The sequence below is a fragment of the Amblyraja radiata genome, chromosome 1, assembly GCF_010909765.2.
Source record: "Amblyraja radiata isolate CabotCenter1 chromosome 1, sAmbRad1.1.pri, whole genome shotgun sequence".
Taxonomy (NCBI): domain Eukaryota; kingdom Metazoa; phylum Chordata; class Chondrichthyes; order Rajiformes; family Rajidae; genus Amblyraja; species Amblyraja radiata.
The window spans coordinates 54,250,740-54,266,709 of record NC_045956.1 but is presented as its reverse complement, the minus strand read 5'-3'; the positions used below and the strand labels follow the sequence as shown (position 1 = coordinate 54,266,709).

The 15,970-nt window shown below is 43.4% G+C and overlaps 1 protein-coding gene across 1 annotated transcript in view; it reads left to right on the top strand.

The window, feature by feature from the left end:
- sgms2 (sphingomyelin synthase 2) overlaps positions 1-6,829 on the top strand; it is a 130,101-nt gene extending 123,272 nt beyond the window's left edge. The window contains exon 6 of the mRNA XM_033022114.1: positions 2,669-6,829. Within this exon, the coding sequence (XP_032878005.1) occupies positions 2,669-2,848 (180 nt within the window). The 3' untranslated portion in view covers positions 2,849-6,829. The remainder of the gene's footprint in view (positions 1-2,668) is intronic.
- Positions 6,830-15,970: the final 9,141 nt, after the last annotated feature.

Sequence of the window (15,970 nt, the reverse complement as noted above, 5' to 3'; positions counted from 1 at the left end):
AAGCAGCCTACCAGAGGACTGGGAGAAATTCAGAGTCCAGCAGAGGAGGACAAAGGGCTTAATTAGGAAAGGGAAAATAGATTATGAAAGAAAACTGTCAGGGAACATAAAAACTGACTGCAAAAGTTTTTATAGATATGTGAAGAGAAAAAGATTAGTTAAAACAAATGTAGGTCCCTTGCAGTCAGAAACAGGTGAATTGATCATGGGGAACAAGGACATGGCAGACCAATTGAATAACTACTTTGGTTCTGTCTTCACTAAGGAAGACATAAATAATCTGCCGGAAATAGCAGGGGACCGAGGGTCAAATGAGATGGAGGAACTGAGTGAAATCCAGGTTAGCCGGGAAGTGGTGTTAGGTAAATTGAATGGATTAAACGCCGATAAATCCCCAGGGCCAGATAGGCTGCATCCCAGAGTACTTAAGGAAGTAGCCCCAGACATAGTGGATGCATTAGTGATAATTTTTCAAAACTCTTTTGATTCTGGAGTAGTTCCTGAGGATTGGAGGGTAGCTAATGTAACCTCACTTTTTAAAAACGGAGGGAGAGAGAAAACGGAGAATTACAGATCAGTTAGTCTAACATCGGTAGTGGGGAAACTGCTAGAGTCAGTTATTAAAGATGGGATAGCAGCACATTTGGAAAGTGGTGAAATCATTGGACAAAGTCAGCATGGATTTATGAAAGGTAAACCATGTCTGACGAATCTTATAGAATTTTTCGAGGATGTAACTAGTAGAGTGGATAAGGGAGAACCAGTGGATGTGTTATATCTGGACTTTCAGAAGGCTTTCGACAAGGTCCCACATAAGAGATTAGTATACAAACTTAAAGCACACGGTATTGGGGGTTCAGTATTGATGTGGAAAGAGAACTGGCTGGCAGACAGGAAGCAAAGAGTAGGAGTAAACGGGTCCTTTTCAGAATGGCAAGCAGTGACTCGTGGGGTACCGCAAGGCTCAATGCTGGGACCCCAGCTATTTACAATATATATTAATGATTTGGACGAGGGAATTGAATACAACATCTCCAAGTTTGCGGATGACATGAAGCTGGGGGGCAGTGTTACCTGTGAGGAGGATGCTAGGAGGCTGCAAGCTGACTTGGATAGGCTGGGTGAGTGGGCAAATGCATGGCAGATGCAGTATAATGTGGATAAATGTGAGGTTATCCACTTTGGTGGCAAAAACAGGAAAGTAGACTGTTATCTGAATGGTGGCCAATTAGGAAAAGGGGAGATGCAACGAGACCTGGGTGTCATGGTACACCAGTCATTGAAAGTAGGCATGCAGGTGCAGCAGGCAGTGAAGAAAGCGAATGGTATGTTAGCATTCATAGCAAAAGGATTTGAGTATAGGAGCAGGGAGGTTCTACTGTAGTTGTACAGGGTCTTGGTGAGACCACACCTGGAGTATTGCATACAGTTTTGGCCTCCTAATCTGAGGAAAGACATTCTTGCCATAGAGGGAGTACAGAGAAGGTTCACCAGGCTGATTCCTGGAATGTCAGGACTTTCATATGAAGAAAGACTGGATAGACTCGGCTTGTACTCGCTAGAATTTAGAAGGTTGAGGGGGGATCTTATAGAAACGTACAAAATTCTTAAGAGATTGGACAGGCTAGATGCAGGAAGATTGTTCCCAATGTTGGGGAAGTCCAGAACAAGGGATCACAGTTTAAGGATAAGGGGGAAATCTTTTAGGACCGAGATGAGAAAAACATTTTTCACACAGAGAGTGGTGAATCTCTGGAATTCTCTGCCACAGAAGGTAGTTGAGGCCAGTTCATTGGCTATATTTAAGACGGAGTTAGATGTGGCCCTTGTGGCTAAAGGGATCAGGGGGTATGGAGAGAAGGCAGGTACAGGATACTGAGTTGGATGATCAGCCATGATCATATTGAATGGTAGTGCAGGCTCGAAGGGCCGAATGGCCTACTCCTGCACCTATTTTCTCTGTTTCTATACCCACCACCCTTTGTGTAAAAGAGTCACCTCTCAGGTTTCCATTAAATGTTTCCCTGCTCAACTTACAACTATGTTCTCTGGTTCTCGATTCCCCTACTCTGGGCAAAAGACAGTGCTTTTACCCAATCTATTCTTCTCATAATTTTGTACACCTCAATAAGATCACCCCTCATCCTCCTGCGGTCCAAGGAATAAAGTACTAGCCTAATCAACCTCTTTATATAGCTCAGTCCCTCGAGTCCTGGCGACATCTGGTAAATCTTTTCTGAAGATTTACCTTCTGCTTGTTCTATCCTCTTAGATGTATAATATCCTAAAATAAACTACTTTATTTTCAAAATAGACACAATGTGCTGGAGTAACCCAATGGGCCAGGCAACATCTAGAGAAAAAGGATGGGTGGCGTTTTGGATCGGGACCCTTCTTCAGCTTTCTTTTCTCTCTCTCTCTACCTTTTTCTATGGGAAGAAATCCTCACCATGCAGTGATGACCCCCTTCTCCCGTCTCCATCGGTCCTCCTCCTCTTGGACTCTCCCGGATGACTTTCTACCCTCTGTAGACCTTCTCATTTCGAACTGCCGGTGGGATGTCAACCGTCTTAATTTTTTTTTACCTCCCTTACCTTCTCTAACCTCACCCCCTCTGATCGTACAATAATTTTTTTTAAAGTGAGACCATCTTGTTTGTTCTCCACAGACCTTGAAAACCCCGTCACAGACCAATCAGTTTTCCCAGGTCTGGTGGTTCCAGCTTTTCCTTTTCCTGGAGAAGAACGTGCACTCATCGGTTCCGTGCTCCTATGTGTGGCCTATCACCTGGCCTCCAAGCTGCCTGAAGTTGCCATGTTGGAGATACTCCAGGGTTCAGAAATTGTGAAGCACCGACATGGACAGAGTATTGTATTGTTTCCTGCTCCACACTCATCGAAAGAGAAAAAAAAATCTTTTTGCTTTACATTCAGTTCCATCTAATAAATTGATCAAATATTTTTTTCCCAACAGCTGGAAGATAAGCTTAGGAAATCTAAGGTAGTGGGGAACTAATGTTGTGCAAATTCCATTTGCCTTTTTAATGTGCATTTAACTTCAACCTTAACAGCCACAAGAAAGGCATTTGAAATTAAGTAATTACTTGAATCATTCCTAAAGTGTTGCTTGCATACATGAACCAGAAGATAGGATCTCGACGGATCTTAGCGGCACAATGCCACAGCTGGTAGAGCTTCTGCCTCATAGTGCCAGAGACCCAGGTTCGGTCCTGACAGCGGGTGTTGTCTGCGTGAACTTTACCCATTCTTCCTGTGGCCACATGGGTTTCTCCCACATCCCAAGGACATGCGGGTTTGTAGTCCTTTGCAAATTGATCTCTGCAAAATCGCTCCCTAATGTGTAGGGAGGGATAACATAGAACTAATGTGAATGGGTGATCGATGGTTGGCATGGATTCGGTGGGCAGAAGGGCCTGTTTCCATGCTGTATCTATCAATCAATTAATTGATTTAGGTCTCAGCGGTGACCTAGGTTACAAAGATATGCACTCAAATAATCTGCAAATATAGTCCTACCATTATAGAACATGCTACTTGAAAGGCACAGCTGGGTGCGATCTATTCTACTGATTATGATTTAACACATTTATGCAACAAATTATTTTGCACATTATTTCTGATGAAACTGTGAACTTTGAATTACCAGCATAACAGTCCCATCTCCACACAAACTGGGATTCCATCATGACTGATTTGTCGTTTCAAAGCATGCAGTATATGCCAAAGAAAGGGCAAAAAATGAACAGAACGAGGGGTCTCGGTCTGAAAAAGCTGCTTTCTCTTTTCATTCTGAATATGCAACAAGGAAATTAAGGTTTGTAGGCTCCTCCCTGCCAAAGGCTTACATGTTAATGCACCACAGAAATTCTCAGTTCAGATAGGAGAAAACACAGTTGACTTTAGTGCCATTGATTGAGGCTGGGGAGGCATCAGGCAGCAGACTCCTGATTGCTATGGAAGGACTGATGGTAGAATCGTGCAAAGGCAAATGTTGGGGCCGGCCTGTGATGCCTTTGCTGCTGCTCTCACTTTTAAATGCTTGCAAGCCAGACTTGCAAGTGAAATAAGCATTGGGCTGAGTTCTGCAGAACTGCCTGGTGGCTGTTTCTTAGTATGGAATCACAACTTTTCAGTTGGAAAGATGAAAGTGAGGGGGAGAGGTGGGTGGGAGGAAATGTCCTTCATCAAATGTAGGTCAGTACAATCCGCGGTGATTCATTTTTACAGATCAACACACAGTTGAAGATGAGGTTCAGAAACAATTGTCAGTTGATATTCAATGGTTAAACGCTGACAGCAGTTGCATTGTTTAATTTTGAAGTTTATTATCTAATGCCTGCAGTGGTCAGGACATTTTTTGATGTTTGTCTTCAATATTTGGAGTTTTCCTTTTATCAGCTAAATTCCATTGACTAAAATTTGATTTTTGCAACTTGTTTTCATCCAAATCACTGCCCACTGTGAAAGTAATGTATTTATATATTTACCCCACTTTCAGTAAAAGAGAACAAACACATACAACGTGTTATAAAAATCAGTGTTGCATATATATTTAATCTACAAAGCATTATTTTTCTTAATTAATTCATATTACCAAGTGTTAGTCCATATGATCATTCCTTGAAAGGATAGACCATCTTTGCTAATTCTTACTGGTGCCAAATATCTGTTATCCTTACAAATAAAGTTTTTGCACAATGTAAAATAAATATTGAAGATAGACACAAAGTGCTGGAGTAACTCAGCGGGTCAGGCAGCATCTCTGGGGGAAAAGGATGGGTGACGTTTCGGGTCGAGACCTTTCTTCAGACTGAAAGTAGAGGCAAGGGAACTGGAGGTAAAGAAAAAGGCCAGATGCAGGACCGGCAACCAATGGCTAAGGAAGGGTGGAGCCCATAATGGACCATTGTTGGCTGGTGAAGAGGTAATAACCAAGCGATACAAGGCTGCGGACAGTGGAACTAGTAGGATGACTAGAGTGGGGGAGGGAATGCAGAAGTTACTTCAAATTAGAGAAAGCAGAATTGATATTGTTGGGTTATAAGCTCCCCAAGTGAAATGAATTTTGTTGTTTACTCTTGAGTTGAGAGCAACCACATTCCTTTTTTGGTGAAAAGGTAGGTTCCTGCTAGTGGAGAGGCTGCAGTTGTTTCATGAGCAGTCATTTGCATCTCTACCTAGTCCTTCAGTTATTGCCTGAAGAAGTATGCATTGATAAAGCAAAAATGAAGAAAGGTTTTCCACCGGTCAATCAGAATAAGTAAAGCATGTCTGCGAGCCTTCTCCCTCTCCCCCCTAAAACACACCAACATTTAGTTGATAAACCTCTCTCCAGGAATTTAGACTTTCTTTAGACTTTAGAGATACAGCGCAGAAACAGGTCCTTTGGCCCACTGAGTCCGTGCCGACCAGCGATCGCTCCGTACGCGAGCACGATCCTACACACGAGGGACAATTCACAATTTTTTTGCCGAAGTCAATTAACCTACAAATCTGTACGTCTTCGTTGTGTGTGAGGAAAATGGAGCAACCGAGAAAACCCATGCGGTCGGTCACGGAGAATGTACAAACACTATACAGCCAGCACCCGTAGTCAGGATTGAACCCGGGTTTCTGGTGCTGTGCCACTGTGCCACCCTAATTGATGGAGCAACATTTGATGATCTTTCCTCTACTCCCTCAGGCGGACAATTTTGACAATATCCAATGGGAGATCCTTCAAATGATCTTCTCAAATTCCATGCACCTATGGAGATATTTTCCATTCACATGCTTGAGAGCTGTTCTGTTGGAAAGGGAAGTCTCGATATACTTATTTGTATGTCACAGTCAACCCTTGATTCAATTGATTGGAAGGATACCTTGAAATTGGTCCCTTTATAGAATGGTAAGGGCGGCACAGTGCCGCAGCTAGTGGAGCTGCTGCCTCACAGCGCTAGAGACCTAGATTCGATCCTGACCATGGGTGTTGTCTGTGTGGAGTTTGCATGCTCTCCCTATGACTGCATGGGTTTCTTCAGAATGCTCTGGTTTCCTCCCACACCCCAAAGGGTTTGTAGGTTAATTGGCTGCTGTAAATTTCCCTTTAGTGTATGGATGAATGGATGAGAGTGCAATATAGAATTGTGTGAACAGGTGATTAATGGTTGATGTGGATTCAGTGGGCCGATAGGCCTGTTTCCATGCTGTATCTTTCAATGATTCAATGGTTTGCAGCTTTCATTCAGCTGCAGTGCCGAAGAAAGAATTAAGTTGAGCCACTAAATTACCTCCATTCCGTAGGGTTGAACTCTAAGCCATTGTAACAAAGATTACATGGATAGGACAGGTTAAGAGGGATATGGGCCAAATGCAGGCAGGTGGGATTAATGTAGATAGGACATGTTGGTAGGTGTGGGAAAATTGGGCCTGTTTCCAAGCTGTACGACTCGATGAATGTAGCATACAGACAAGAAAAAAACAAAGTGCTAAAGGAACTCAGTGGGTCAGGCAGCCTCTGTGGAGGGAATATTCCACCATTTTGTTTTTGCTGAAAATCCCAGCGTCAGCAGTTTCTTATGTCTCCACAACAATTCAGACATTTTCCTTTTGAACAATGTAATATTTGTAGATATATTTCTTATTTTAAGAATGTAGATAATTCTTTAAGATTTGATTTGAACGTCCGTACAGATTGCACTTGGCTCTCATTACCTAAACGGTTTGCAATCTAAATTCAGGTTGTACAAAGAATTGAAGAAATGTAAAGTTTACTAGGGATACAATCATTGGTATTTTTATTATTAATAAATGCTGCTTTTATATCGGAATAATTGTTTTTTATTAACTTCTTGTAAGTTAGCCTTAATCTCTGTATATACACACCATACAATGATATATTTCTAGACCTAATTTGTCACACAAAATATTTCAATAATTGTGTACAATTAGAGTAAAATATTTGATTATTACAAATGATTTTCTTTGTTGGTAATTATTATTACTTATGACTTAGTTATTTCAACGGTGACATAGCCAGTAGTCGCTGCCTCAGATCGCCATAGACCCGGGTTCGATGATGGCCTGTGTGGAGGTGGGGAGTGGCTGAGAGTGTGGAATAACATAGAACTAGTTGTTCTATGCATAACTTGGGTGATATAGTGGCACAGCTTTAGCGTTGCTGCCTTATGGCACAAGACACCCTGGTTCGATCTTGACGAGTGGTGTCTGTACCGTCTCCCTATGAATGCGCGGGTTTTCTCCGGGTGCTCCAGCTGGTCATTCTCAGCCACTCCCCACCTCCACACCAGTTGGTCGGTGTGGGCATGTTCGCTACACCGACCAACATGTCCCATCTACACTCGTCCAACCTGCCTGTGTTTGTCCCATATCCCTCCAAGCCTGTCCTATCCATGTACCAGTCTACATTTACTTTGCAATTTCTGGTGCCCCTCAGTTGTATCTGAAGAGTGGAACCATGGAGAGTCCCAATCAATACCTGACTGTTCATTTTCCTCCACGGATGCTGCTCGACCAGCTGAGTTCCTCCAGCAGGTTGTTTGTTGCTCCAGATTCCAGCATCTGCAGTCTCTTGTGCCTCCCGAACCTCAGCACTCCTTGTTTAAAAACAAATTCTAAAGATGCTATGTTCCTGTTGTTTCTCTTTATCCTGAAGACCAAGTACTCAGCCACCAATTGTGCTTTCATGGGAGCAATTAGAATCAGCAGCTCAACAATAGAAAGCATTGATGTCTAAGAGAACATAGGAACAGGCCGTTCAGCCCATAATATCTGCACTGAACATGATGACAAGTTAAATTGATCTTCTTTGCCTGCTCATGGTCCATATGGTTCTATTCCCTTCCTGTCCATGTGCCCATCGAAAAGTTTCTTAAATGCCTCTGTAAATTGCTCGTTCTAAGCTTCCCCCCAGTCTAGTTTCAGTCAAAAATCACTGAGTCAAGCACTTGCGCATCTAAACTTTATTTTGACAAAACACAATTACAGTTCCCACTACTGTACCTACCCACTGAGCGTTTGATCCTCGTATCTGCCTGATCAAGCCCTCTAGGCCTCGCTCAAACAGAGAGGTCACACAGTCCCAAGCGTTCTCCCAGAAGATCGACACAGGACCTCGTGGGAGCGGACTTTTATAGATCCCCGAACCTCGAGGGGCAGTACCACATGGGGGTGGTCTCTTTACAATCCAATAACAGACATTGATTAACCCCACACATGAGACATTTCCCTAACCCAATAATACAGTGGCTAACACATTGTATTTGAAAGAAAGTTCCAGAAGGAAACAAACAAGAATAAACATTGAAATATGTGCCCTGAGAATCAAACAATTTCTTCAAGACTCAACAGTTCGACCAATCATCGATTAACAGGATGACCGTCTCGCAACATTATTTATACTATCTACAATGCAGCGATCCAATCGAAATGATGCATTTAAGGTTTGTTTGCAAAACTGCTATACATTTTTATCAATTTAAGAGAAACGGAGAACATTTGGACCCCTCATCATCCTTCATACGAGTCTGAGCCTAGACTGGCTGGCGCCATTCAAAGCCTGTAAAGTTCAGCTGACAAGGATTAAGTAATTCTGACAAGTGTAGGGATCCTCGCATTTAATGGTGTCTTTAATTTGGCCAATATTAACATTCCCCCGTTTTATCATTCATGATAACGCTCATCATAAATGATAACTCCAGAATACAATGATGACTGCTATACTTTAAGTGTTCTAACAAGTAGATGTTGATGTAGCTTCTCAGAATTTCATCGAGCTTCCCGAGTTTTCGTGGGTGTAGCTCCATGATTTCTGTCTGATGAGACTTCACCTCCCGAGTTTTCGTGGGCGCGAATCGCACCCATCAATCTTGATAAGTCCATTGGTCCTTGATTCGTAATTGAGTGGAGAATTTCTAAGAAAACCTGGGAGGAAACAAGTTAACCACTGATAACTTCACTAATACTTTTACAATGATGAAGATGCACCCAAGCATTTCTTCCCTCTACTTTTACTGCTGTCGGAATCATTAGAAGAACTTGGTACGGTCCTTCCCAACAAACTTCTGATCCTTTCCTTACCCAATTCTTCACTAGAGACATAGTCTCCAGGTTTTACTTTAATGGGAGTTACTAATGAAGGCATATCCTCATAGGCTGCTCTCACTCTACAATGTAAATCCCTTAAGGCTCTTGTCAAGGCTAAGATATAGTCGGTCATCTATGCAGTCATATGGTGGAAATTTTCATCGCATTCTGGTTCCAAGGGGTTTTTTAGGGTCTACCGTAAATAATTTCTGCTGAGCGTAATCTAGATTTCCCTGCAAGCGTGACTCTCATCCGAAATAGTGCTATTGGGAGTAATTTAATCCATCCAAGTCCAGTCTCCGTCTTTAATTTAATTTTAAGCGTCTGGTTTGACCTTTCTACAAGTCCTGCAGCCTGTGATCGATAAGCACAGTGTAATTGCTGCTGGATCCCCAGCTGTTCACAAAATTATTTATTGATTTGTCCAATAAAGTGTGGACCGTTATCAGAACTAAGTCGAATTGGAATGCTGAATCTAGGGACAATTTCTCTCATTAGCTCTTAGACAACAGTAGCCGCTTTATTGTCAAGGGTTGGATATGGGATATTATTGTCAAGGGAAGCACCGATTCAGGACTTACCTGAACTTTATCTGGACTTTACCTTGTCTGAACATCTGGTCGCCCACAGCGGCGGCTGCGGAGGGTTGAGGTGTCGACCACGGGGGAAAATGGAGGAGGACTGGCCTAATTTTGTGCCTTCCACCACAGAGATGAATGCTGTGGTGGATGTTTATGTTACATTTTTATTGTGTTTTTGTGAGTTCTTTTTTTAATTGTACAGCTGCTGGCAAATTCATTTCACTTGCACTTTATGTGCAAGTGACGAATAAAACTGATATTGATTGATATTGAATCGATTGAACCCTTTCCCAAGCCCACGAATGATCGATCCACTCCGACTAACGAAGTGCCGTAAACCGATGTGCAAAATGCACAGTGGACCCGATTTCTGCACTCGCGATCGAAACAGCTCAACACCCTTGATCGCAAACTTGTGTTTGGGGGTCCATTGAGAAGCCGGACGAGCCTCCAATGTAAATTGCTCGTTCTAAGCTTCCCCCCAGTCTAGTTACAGTCAAAAATCAGTGAGTCAAGCACTTGCGCATCTAAATTTAATTTTGACAAAACACAATTACAGTCCTCACTACTGTAAGTAACCACCGCGGGTTCGATCCTTGTATCTGCTTGGCCAAGCCCTCCTAGCCTCACTCAAACAGAGACACTCCAGAAGGTCCCGCAGTCCCAAGCGTTCTCCCAGAAGATTGACACAGGACCTTGTGAGAACGGACTTTTATAGGTCTCCGAACATTGAGGGGCTGAACCACATGGGGGTGGCCTCTTTACAATCCAATAACAGATATCGATTAACCCTGTACATGACAGATATTTCCCTAACCCAATAATACAGTGGCTAACAAATTATATTTGAAAGAAATTCCAGAAGGAAGCAAACAAGATTAAACATTGAAACGTGTCCTGAGATTCAAAGTTTCTCCAAGGCTCAACAGTTCGACCAATCATCGATTAACAGGATGACCATCTCGCAACATTATTTACACTATTTACAAGGCTTTTGCAGCGATCCAATCGAAATGATGCATTTAAGGTTCGTTTGCAAAACTGCTATACATTTTATCAATTTAAGAGAAACAAGGAAAACACATGGACCCCTCACCATCCTGCATACCATTCTGAGCCTAGACTGGCTGGTGTCATTCAAAGCCTGTAAAGTTCGGCTGACAAGGGTTAAATAATTCTGACAAGTGCAGGGATCCTCCATGTTATGGTGTCTTTAATTTGGCCAATATTAACACCATGAGGTGCATATTTTTGGTTTTAAAAAAAACTCGTCCGTACATCATATCTTTATACTTTTAAAACTCTGTGTGTGTGTGTGTGTGTGTGTGTGTGTGTGTGTGTGTAGTGTGTGTGTGTGTGTGTGTCGTTTTGCCTTTGAAACATATTTCCTCGAAAACGAGACGCAAAAACGCGGAGATTTTTACATATTTCGGTAGGGATTTAACTTATGATTTCAGAAATCCGCTCCTCTCTAAATTTACTCAATTATTTCTCCAGATTTTGAATACAATTGGTCACAGAATTCACTTAAAAAAAATAATCACCGCTTGCCAGCTGCTGACATCACAATGCCCACATAACAAGGCCCACCTGCCTCTCTCCCCTCCCCTCCCCCTCCTCTCACTCTCTCTCCCCTATCTCCTCTCTATCTCTCTCTCCCTCCCCCATCTCTACCCTCCTCTCTCTCACCTCTCCCTCCCCCTTCTCTCTCGCACTCTCCCCCCATCTCTCCCCTCTCTCTCCCTCCCCTCCCGCTATCTCTCCCCCAACCCACTGCCCTCCCTCCCCTAAATCTCCTTCCCCTCCGCACCCTCCCCTCCCCTACCCCCTTCCCTCCACCCCCTCCCCTCTCCCCTTCCCTCCACCTCCCCCCTCCCTTCCCCCCACCTCTCCCCCTCCCTTCTCTCCCCCTTCCCCCCTCTCAGCACCCCTTTCCCCCCTCTCTCTTCTCCCCTCTCTCCCATCTCTCGCTCCTCTCCTCCACCACCCTCCCCCCTCACCCACCCTCCCTCTCCTCCTCCCCTCCACCCCCCCTCTGCCTCTGTCTCTTGCCCTTCTGTCCCTGCCTCTCTCTCTGTTTCTCCCCATTCTCTCTCTGTCCTCACTCTCCCGAAGCGACAGCGAGTTGGGGGTTATGCGTCAGTGGATAGGGCGGTTATGGGGTAAAAGGAGCAAATTAATAATATTAATATAACATCAAAGGAGGTAGTTAGTGTGTGTGTGGGGATGGTTAGTGTGTGTGGCGCCGCATGCCCCCCCCCCCGCCCCACAAACGCGCGTTGGGGGAACAGACCCGACGGGTCTGCACTTGGTCTTGTATCTATTAAAACTGTGTGTGTGTGTGTGTGTTATTTTGCCTTTGAAACGTTTTTCCTCGAAAACCAGATGCCGAGACGGGGAAATGTTTACATATTTCAGTAGAGATTTTCCCTGTGAGTTTAGAAATCCACTCCTCTGTACCTTTGGTACATTATGTTCCTGACTTTTTAATTAAAATTGTTGACAAATCTGACTTTTTTTTAAATCTGACCCCCGGCCCCCCACGCTGCATGCCCCCCCCCCCCCCACCCCTTCCCCCGCAACCATACATTGGGGGACCAGACCTAACGGGTCTGCACTTGGTCTAGTCTCCTTTAAACTTTGCCTCTCTCACCTTAACGTTGACCCTATCCCCTTATTCTGTGATTATATTTAACTAGGTATGTTAACACAAAGTTTGGCAAGTCTTTCACCAATCGTTGCTGCTGAGTAATGCTGGAAACAGTTGTGAAACAAGAAAAAATGATTAAAAGCCAGTGATCTTTCCATGTGCTCCAGAAAATGCTACTTGACCTGCTGTGTTACTCTATCACTTTGTGTCATTTTATAATGCAAAACTAATTTTGCTCAGTGACAAAATAAGGTGGAATACAGCACTAATATAACTGCAGTAACTTGAGCATAGCAAAATGCATTCATCAACATAAAGCCTCTCAGTTACGATCATTCTTCTTTTCATTTTAAAAAGTAATTATTTTGCTATCAGCAATTTTGGAAAAGCCATTGCACAGCATTTCTGGGTTTCTCAAATGTATGGAAACTCCAAGAAGCCTCCTCCATTGACTGGAATTTAATTGTGCACTAAATGACCTAATTGTGCAACTTCGTAAATGGGAGGCAGCAACTGAATAAAGAGATGACCAGCAGTTCACCAGCAATCTGTCACAAATGGGTGAGGGAGGGGCGGTCATTTTTTTGGCCAATCCTCACCTCTGTCCTACCTTCCTGAAGGAGGTGATTTAAATTATGATCTGTTTCTTGAGTATAAGAGCCAGGAAATCATGTTGCAGGCAGCTTTAAGCACTGGGGTGGCACAGTGGCGAAGTAGTCGGGTTGTTGTCTTATGGGCCTGTCCCACTGTACGAGGTAATTCAAGAGGTCTCCCCCTGATTCGAACTCAGAGAATGTCTGAAACGGGTCGGTAGGAGTTCGTGGATGTCTCGTAGCAGCTCGTACGAGTCAAAAGTAACAATTTTTTTCATCACGAGTATTTTTTTACTCGTGGACATTTTTCAGTGTTGAAAAAAAGTCACGAGTTTACCGGATTTCCTGAGTGCCTACCGTTACTCGTACGAGCCGCTACGAGACATCCACGGACTCCTACGGACATTCTCCGAGTTCGATCGGGGAAAACTCAGGAGAACTCCCGAATTACTTCGTACAGTGGGACAGACCCTAAACAACGCCAGACACCCAGGTTCAACCCTGACTGCAGGTGATGTCTGTGTGGAGTTTGTACATTCTCCGTGATCATGTGGGTATTCTCCAGGGGCTCTGTTTTCCTCCCACATTACATAGAAACATAGAAAATAGGTGCAGGAGTAGGCCATTCGGCCCTTCGAGCCTGCACCACCATTCAATATGATCATGGCTGATCATCCAACTCAGTATCCAGTACCTGCCTTCTCTCCATACCCCCTGATCCCTTTAGCCACAAGGGCCACATCTAACTCCCTCTTAAATATAGCCAATGAACTGGCCTCAACTACCTTCTGTGGCAGAGAATTAGTAAGATTAAACGAGAACTTACCAGTTTGAAGTTTGATCGTACTTTCATCTGTCGGGTAGGCCCTGAATTCTGTTTTTAGGCCTGCTGACCCCTGTCTGTTCTGTTTGACTAATTCATTGATGTGAAAAGTTAAATTTCCAGATGAAATAGTCATGTTGTCCAGCCTTAGTTTCTGTAGTGACTGGACCCTTTGTGCCATGACCACGGCCATCAGCATGACTGTTTTCATAGTCAGTTTCTGTAGGGACAGAGCTGTAGCTGGAGACCAGTTTCTTAACATGGCCAGTACAATGCTCACATCCCATATTTGGGAGTACCTGGTTCTTGGGGGATTAACATTAAAATGCCCCTCATGAGTTTGGTTACCAGGGTGTGTCCCAACAGAATGCCGCTCTGTTCCTTGCCACAGGTATGTTGACAGAGCATTTCTGGCGCAGTTGATGGCACTATGACTGAGCCTCTCATCGTAATGGAGGCTTGCCAGGAATTCCAGAACAGACGGGATGTTCATAGATCTGTGGGTGATGTTTATTGTTGTGACAGTACTTCCCATTTCTTGATGACACCAAGTACTGTTTTTTGGTGGACTGTCTGTGGGCCGCTGAAATAATATCCACTGTTCGGTCCGTCAGTCCCAGGTGTAATAGAGGTGCTTTCAAACTTTACAAATTAATAGGTTTATATAATTATGACATGGGTAACTTCCCCTTGTTGCGGGATGAACCAGTAAATTAGGTCTATGATGGATGGTGATGCATAGTTCCAATACCATGTCGAGTATCACCAGGACCCATGGTTGAGTAGGCCAATCGGGTACTATCAAAATACCAGACGCGGAGTCTTGCTGTATATTCCTAAATAACCGACTGATGAGGCAGAAAGGAGGGAATGCATAAATAAACAATCCCCCAATGCAGCGAAAATGCATCTGTTGCCACTGCCCCAGGTTCTGGTTCCCATGAACATAATTCGATAGCTGGTGTGAGCCTGGATGCAAATAGGTCAATATCTGGTGTTCCATACCGTGCTGTAATTTCAGCAAATACATTTTTATCCAACATCCATTCAGTGTTTTCATTGAATTTGCGTGACCTGTTGTCTGCCACTAAATTTAGTTTACCTGGTAAGTAGGTAGCTGATATCCAAATATCTCTCTCTGGATACACTATTGCCAAATTGTGTTGGCCAGATTGTCACATAATGTCGATTTGTTTCCACCCATATGGTTGATATATGCTACCACGGTGGTGTTGTCAATTTGTAGTCTAACATGCTGGTGATATAACCCAGAACAATATGACTTAAGGCCATGGAATGCACTTAACATTCCCAGGTAGTTTATGCCCAGTGTTTGTAATAATGATGCCTCCGGTGCATTTCATCTCCCCCACAGCTGGAGATGGAATTGGTAGCACCCCATCCAAGTGCACTGGCATCAGTTTGAAGTTCCATAGATGGGTAGCTGATAATGTTTGGATAGGAACAATGCCTAATGTTATCTTTCCACCATTTTAGTTCCATTATGGCCTCTGTTGGTAGCTTCATAGGTCTGTCAAAATGACCACCATAATTTTTGAGCGCTCGTATTTTAGCCCTCTGTAATTTTTGATAATGTAAAGGTCCGATTTGTGTGGCTGGAAACGCAGCCACTATTATGCCAATTATTCTTGCTACCAGTCTGATGGATGGTTTTGTGATGTCAATGATTTTGCTGCAAGCCTCCATTAAGGCTGTAACCTTTTCTTTCGGCAGTCACTGACATGTGAACTGAGTTAAGGGTGAACCCCAGATGATCCATTGTGTTAAATAACATCTGTGGTCACCTCTAATGGGTACTGTATAGTAAGCATCTTTTAAAACGATGCTTGCCATGTAGTAACCTGGGAAATCAATTGCTTAGCAGTAATAAAGGTTTCCATCTAGTAATGAATATATAGTACGAAAGTATTCAAATTAGTCAAATCTATGATGATGCGGCAACCACCATCTTGTTTACGATAAAGATTTTGGACACGAACTCCTGTGATTCGTGTTGGGTTTCCTCCATTACTCCTTTTTTATATGGCCACTGTAGTTCAGCATGCGCTTTTGATTTTTCTTTGCCTGTAAGCACGAACATTCGGTTCGGTACATGCTGAACTGGAGGATTATGTTTTTGTATAAATTCTATGGTATAACCCTATACTTCTGAAAATATAAGTGTCGGTAGTTAATTTATTCCATGCATCCAGATAGAA